The 7,170-nt window shown below is 36.6% G+C and overlaps 1 protein-coding gene and 1 long non-coding RNA gene across 2 annotated transcripts; one reads left to right on the forward strand and one right to left on the reverse strand.

The window, feature by feature from the left end:
* Positions 1-451: 451 nt before the first annotated feature.
* Positions 452-4,197, forward strand: LOC126715830 (uncharacterized). Its single transcript, XR_007651934.1, has 3 exons — positions 452-673; positions 848-921; positions 3,920-4,197. It is a non-coding gene; the product is annotated as an uncharacterized LOC126715830 (long non-coding RNA).
* LOC126715828 (DNA topoisomerase 2-like) lies at positions 4,124-4,765 on the reverse strand. The gene is made up of 3 exons (XM_050416635.1): positions 4,478-4,765; positions 4,319-4,385; positions 4,124-4,227 (listed from the first exon to the last, which is right to left on the reverse strand). The coding sequence occupies exons 1-3, from the start codon at positions 4,753-4,755 to the stop codon at positions 4,141-4,143; spliced, it is 432 nt and encodes a 143-aa protein (XP_050272592.1). The 5' UTR covers positions 4,756-4,765; the 3' UTR covers positions 4,124-4,140.
* Positions 4,766-7,170: the final 2,405 nt, after the last annotated feature.

Here is a 7,170-nt window from a genome sequence, read left to right on the forward strand (position 1 = left end):
GTTAACAATTTCTCAAAAAAAAAAAAAAAAAAAAAAAACAGAGTTAACAAAAAGACTAGTAGTGTTTATTTTTTAAACTTAAGAATAGTACTCACTTGAAGCTTAAGAATCTAATTATGCTCATATAATAAATTTTAAGGACTAACAATCACTACTAAAAACGCGAGTTTATGCCACGTTTTGTTCGGTTGAGGCTGCATTTTTCCTGAAGGCTTCAGCTGGGAATATAGAGCTGCGTTTAAGAAACGCAGCTCCATCTGATATAGAGTTGCGTTTTATTGAACGTAGCTCAAATACGTTTGGAGCTGCGTTTAATAAACGCAGCTCGATCTAATATGGAGCCGCGTTTAATAAAACGCAGCTCCAAACGTATTTGAGCTGCGTTTAATAAAACGCAGCTCCGCAGCTGGTATAAGTGAAACAAACCCTAATTAAATTTCAACACTTGAAATTTCCCGATCCCCAATCTCAGCTCTCACTATCTCAGCTCAACCTCTCGATCCAATCTCGCCGCCGTGCTCTCAACCCACTACCCACAAACCTCACGCCTCCTCCCTCATCAAAACCCGAAAAATTTGCTGACCGAAGAGACCCAAGCTCTTCACTGGTGAGGCTCACTCCGTCGCCGGCAGGCTGTCACTCCACTTGATCAAGTTTCTAGATCTTCTCACAGGTGACCACTATCTCTCTCTCTCCCTCTCCATTTTCCATGTCCATTGTCACGTTTATTCTTTTTCAATTTTTTTTTTTTTTGCTGTTAAAATTTTTTTCCTGTGGAGCACTGAGCTTGTTGAGTCTTATTCTCTCCCTTCTACGCCTTGTGATTTCTGAAGGAGTTCTTTTTCAGGTTTTTCTCCTTCACCAAGAACCAACCAAGCCCTAAATTACGAATTAGTACCATCCATCCAACAATGGCTTCCGGTGAGTTCGTTTTCATATTCCACTGCTCTGTTTCGTTTTCAGAAAATTGAAAAAACTTAGATTTCATGTATTATAGACATGTAGTTTCAACTTTCAATCACATGTTATGATATAGTTTTTGCTTTATCAAAAATTTTAACCTTTTAAAGCTATCAGAAGCATTTTGTGTAGTTTCAACTTTGAATCACATGTAGTTTTTGCTTTATGATATAGATTTTGTGCTTGTGCGAAAATGTGAAAATTCTTTGACAGATTATATTTTGGGCTGTTTTGGGCCTCGTCTTGTTTTTACTTAGGTGCACACCCCAATCTTACTATCTTTGTTGATCAATTTTGCTACAACTATCTTCTTGATGGCAATCATTTTGTCATTACTTTGTGGTAGGTCAGCCTTGTATACTTCTCCACACCCACCTCTTCCTATTAGTTCAAATGAAGCTAGGTTATCTTCATTTTCCAAGAAGGCTGAGTTGTTTGCCTTTTCTTATCAAAGGACTAAACATTGTTGGGCTACTTGAGTCTTTTACTCTACCTCTTATAAAACCAATTATGGATCCAGCCAAAATCTAGGTGCATACTTCTTAATCACGCCTCTTGGGTCAAATAGGTGCATATTAGTAGTGCTAATTGTAGTGGTTAGTTTAAATTTCTTCAGCAAGCCCTCTTGAGTGACCCTAATCAAGTTCTCAGGGGTCAAGAAAACGTCAAATTCTACAGTTACATCATCACAATTCATATCAAAATCCTGCAGCCAGCATTATTTTTCATGAGAAACTGGGTACAATCTAATTCACATTGTGGTGGGTAACATAATTCTCAAGGACTTCAGTAAATTTACCATAATGAAGGGATCTTTGCATTCTTTATTACTAGAAGAAATAGATTCCAGGAATTCCTTCTTATCTTGTGTCCATCTACGGATTGGTAGCTCTGTTATCCTTAGTGTTGTCTCATTGACTTCCTCTATAGTTCCACAAATAGTGTAGCTATTCCCTCCTTCCTTTGCAGCAGTTTTGTCAATAGTTCCTTTAAACCATTTATACCATGGATCCATAGGCTCTGCAGCATCACCATTCAACAAGCGCCTAATATTTGCTATTAAGTCTCTTGGGTTGTAATTAGGAACATAAGAGCTCCAACCAGTCCCAATTCCTTCACTACCATTGACAAGAACCATTGGTATAATTGGCATGTACCTAAAATAACCAAAAAATTACATATAGGAGTTCTTCATCAAACATGTCAAATGCTAAATTTTTTGACACTCAACTATAGTGAGCAAATATTGTTTGTTTAATCCTACACGCTTGCCCTTTCCCTCTTTCTCATGCTTGGCCTCTCCTATTCTTTTCTGGTTCTCCCTCACAACCCATGTCGCCAATCATCTCCCTTCCCTTCTCATCAAGCCTCATCACGCTGCCTTCGTTCTTGAAACCCATCTGCTCTCTGTTAAGCTTCAAGGGTTCGTGCTCTGTGTGGTCGGCATGATCAGCATTCTTGGCTGAGGTTGAGATCAGAGAGGCTAGGCCGTTGGGGTTGTTGTCATTAGAGAGGTTGGGGTAGGTTTTGCCTGGGGTTTTGTGGTGGGTTCAGCTCAGGATTTGTGTGGGTTCAGATCAGGTTTTGTGGTGAGTTTGGGTGGAGGTTTGGGTTTCGACTAAGGAACTAGAGTCTAGAGGCTGTCCAACCTACTCCACTTGGGGCACCACCATTTGCTGTTGTGCTTCTCAATACCTTAGTATGTTGTTGTGATGGATGCTGTTATGGTTTTGGGATTGTGATTTTGGTGGTTGGAGATTGTGGTTGTGGGTGATTGTGACTGTGGCAGTGATTGTTGTGGTTGTGGCAGTGGTGGCTAGTGACAGTGAGTGTGGGTGGTGGTGGTTGGTGGCAATGGGTGTGGGTTTGAGTTTGATTTGATTTGATTTTGGGTTTGTGATTTGGTTTTGAGATTATGATTTCGTTTTGGGTTTGTTTTTGTTTGTGATTTTGGTGGTTGGGAGTTGAGGATGTGGGTGGTGGTGGTTGTGGTTGTGGCAGTGGGTGTGGTAGCGGCAGTGGGTTAGGTCTTTTCATTTGGGAGAAGAGACATACACAGCGAAAGAGAGAAGAAGAGATGAGATTGAGAATAAATAAAAAATTAAAAAAATAAAAAGAATAAAGAAACAATATTTTAATGACGTGGTAAAACATATAAAACTTTTGATGTTGGGTATATTATAAAATGGGATGTTAAAATAGATAAAATAGAGTTTTGAATTACTAAAAGTTATAATTTTTAGCATTCTTGATGTGAATGCTACAAGGGAGGTCACTACTGTCTTCTAGTGGCCATTAATTATCATGTCATTTTCTTGATTGATTTGCGGTCAGCACGCATATGGAAACCAAAGAAATGCATCATGTTTCTTTGGGATACAAACAAGTGCAGTAACACTTCATCTCTACCAAGTAACATCCAGCTTTAAAAAAAGAAGTTAAAGACCACATACTTTTATACCTGGAGAATAATTACCAACTTAAATGAGTTACATCAGTGAATTTCTAGCCTTCAAATTCTTAGATTTTGCAAAATTGGAATTTCAATCTGCATGAGACTAGAGGTGCCTTTTTGTATCTGCCAAAAGTTCAACAGGAAATAGGTTGGATGCAAGAGGTAATGCAGGTATACAGAAATGGATTACAATGGATTAGGTGTATAAAACTCAAGAGGTGGTAAAATCAACTCAAACCCATTTACCCACTCACTTAAATATGATTCAAACCCACCCAATTATTAATTGGGTCAAATGGGCATTAACCCAATTAAAACCAATTAACACTTATGTTAATTGAGTTTTAACTGGGTACTCAATTAACATTTAGAGATTAGACTTTAAAATCATCATCATGCAATGGCGTTAGAAGAAGTTTATTTGGTTGCTTTATTAAAACTTTGAAATGGCATTAATCAGTCAGTGAAGAATGTGTTGATCATGTAACTTTTGTGTTACTGCAGAAATATTTTGGGTATTGTACTTTCCGAGACTATCATAAGACAGCTATTGAGAAGATTCTAGAGAAAAAGGACTGCTTGGTGGTCATGGCCACTGGCAGCGGCAAGTCCTTGTGGTAAGCCACCCAGCCAGTCTCAACTCCCATTTTCTACATTGTGTATTTGCATCAACTTTAGTTTTACCTTTTCACTTTTATGTACAGTTCTTTAAAATCTTACTTTTTTCATTTTATATGGTTTGTAATTTGATTACTGATATAATCAACATGAGTTCCACCCTTGGTTGTGGCAATCGAATTCACAAAGCTGACCTGGTTAAAAAAACAAAAAAATCATGTAAGTCTCACACAATTGCAATTTCAATTGACTCATTATTCCCTTTGCTTCAAAAGACCTAGGTACCGGTTGAAACTGCCCATCACTAAGACTCACGCATATCTCCCACCTATCATTAACTTTCACATCATAGCTGAGGAAACAAAAGATTCTAGTGAGCAATTAATACTATGAAGGGGAAAAATACAAATAAAATGAAAACATTCAGAGTTTCATAGAAAGAACCTTGGAGGTTTCTCAGGTTTAGATTTAGCAGCCGAATCTGAGTAGACATTAACATAATCAGTAAATGATTTTACGGTGACCCGAGTTCCACTCAGGTCAACCTTCACAGACTTCCTAAGGCACCCAGCCAAGTCAAATACCCGCTTTTTCATCAGCGCAACCATGTTGTCCTCAAGATGAGTCATGTTAAATTTTGCCAAGTCGGGCTTAAATGAAACCTTAGTCCAATTCTCACTCTCTTTGCACTTTGAAATGACTGGCTGAGATTTTGTTTCCATGTTGTTGGAAAACACCTTCAGATCACGAAAACCATTTTACTAAATTAGCACATTGATGAAAAACTATGTTTTTCAAAGGAATAAGACTTAATCTAGAACTACATTAAACAATAAATTTCAGTGACCAATATTATGTTTCCACAAAGTGAACAGAACTCTGAACCACATTAGGCAATAAAACACCCACAAATCTATGAACTATTAACAATTTAATTATAATATAATCAGTAAAATATCCCATGAAACCCAGAACCTTGTGCATATGCATCTAGACAAGAACCCTTCTACAACTACACAACAGAAATACTTTTGTACAGTTTTTTTTTTTTTCCTTTTATTTGATAAATAAGCCAAGACTAGAATGAAAAAACAGGATCAGAACACTGTAATAAACAATAACTGAAATGAACTGATATCCAAGAGCATTCATTCAGAAACATATTAAATCCTAAATTCCCTGATGAACCAAAAGACTGATTGAAAAAACAAAGGAGTTAATTAAAAATTGGCCCACGTCACATAACCTAAAATTGTATCAGTTCCAAGAATGAATCAAAGAAAACAAAGAACAATCACTAAACAAACTGAAACCCTAACTAAATCCATCATGCACCGAAAACTCAATCAAACAAATCAAACACCATGAATCCTCACAAACCAGCTAAACCATATATGCCACCAAAACAAAGTCCAAGAATCCAAATCCAGCACCAAGAAAACCCTTAAATGTCCAACAGTCCCAAAACCCCAAAAATTGAAATCACCAACCCCAACTCATAACAACCAAAACCATATCCGAGAACCTAAAACCCTAAAATTCCAACAAAGAAACACATAAATAAACAGAGATATTGCATCAAAATCAAGTCCAAGAATCCAAATGCACCCCTAAAATTGTGAAATCCAAGTGCAGCACCAAGTGAAATCCACCCCTAAAGTTGTGAACTTCTACAACACCAAGTGTAGCACTAGCACCTTTCTTCTCAATTAACACCAAGATACTAAACAAAATAAGGAGGAAATGCAGAAATTATCTGTTATTGACAAAATAGTTCTTAGCAACTTAACTTAAATTTTGTGAATTTTTGTTTGCGGTTGTCATCATCAATTGTAGATACTACACAACACAAAAAGGAATAAACACAAATACTGCACAACAAGCTAATTACTGTGCTGTAGATGTATTATAAGACATAAAATCAAATTAGAAAATGTCAACCATGCCTTTTTGCACTTGCTAAATGTCAACCACGTAGTCCATTATTAATTTAATTGTTTTAAAGGAAGGGTAATAATAACAATGTGGTTAATTAGTACATGGTATACTCGACGTGGAGTATTGTTCGCATTTTATTGTTGAAACTTGAAAGAATAGAAATTTGACAACTAGTGAACTATGTGAAGGGACCTTACTGGAAGGTAGCATTCCATCTAAGAAATTATAATATTTGTTGTTATATTTAACAAATGGTAGTGAATATGGATTATGTATAGAGTATGATATTGTATAGAGTATGGAGGTATATAAACTTTTCAAAGTGGAATCTATGTCTCACTCTTAGTCTTGTTTTTAAGATGCTATGGTTTTAAATGAAGTTACATCAAAAAGACTCTAAAAATTTAAGGGATGTTGACCTTGTTACAGTGCAGCTAGCAAAATACTTGATTTTGTTTAGACTTTGTTTGTTTGGGCTTAAAATGTTAGCTTATTTCCGGTGTTGTCATTGTCACAGGTAATTGGCTGCACCATGAAGCTTGCTGGGAAATTGTTGAGTGATGTTTTTATTTTGTGATGTAAAAACTAAAGTTTGTTGGGAACTTTTATTTGCTATGTAATTTTTTGGATATGTAATGGTACTTTTGGCAATGAACTTAATTGTTTTGTTTATGTAAAAATATCGTTTATGTAATTAATATTTTGGATACTATACAGTATCAAATATGCAATTTGGTAATGATTTCATATATGCAATTTGTTTTGTTGGTTAGTATTGTTGCATCTGAGTGTTGGCAGGAATATGTCTCTGGAATTACAGGTTTTGTTTTGGGCAGTACTGTGTTGAGAAAGAAAAAGAAATATTAAAAAAAAAAAAAAAAAAAACTATAGCTGCGTTTTGGGTTCCTATAGCCGCGTTTGTAGGAACCGCATAGATTTCTGACCTATGCGGTGCTTTGGGCTGCGTTTCAATTGAAAACGCGGCTATAGGTCCCGTTTCTGGAGTTGTGAAAAACGCGGCTCTAGCCTTTCTAAAACGCAGCTATAAACACTGTTTGGGCCGCGTTTAAAACGCAGCTCTATGTGCAACCTATAGCCGCGTTTCTATTGAAAACGCAGCTATAGATCCCGCTTCTGGGGTTGTAAAAAACGCGGCTCTAGGCTGTATAAAACGCAGCTAAAAACACTTCTTGGGCTGC

Source organism: Quercus robur, chromosome 2 (assembly GCF_932294415.1).
Source record: "Quercus robur chromosome 2, dhQueRobu3.1, whole genome shotgun sequence".
In the NCBI taxonomy this organism is placed as follows: Eukaryota; Viridiplantae; Streptophyta; class Magnoliopsida; order Fagales; family Fagaceae; genus Quercus; species Quercus robur.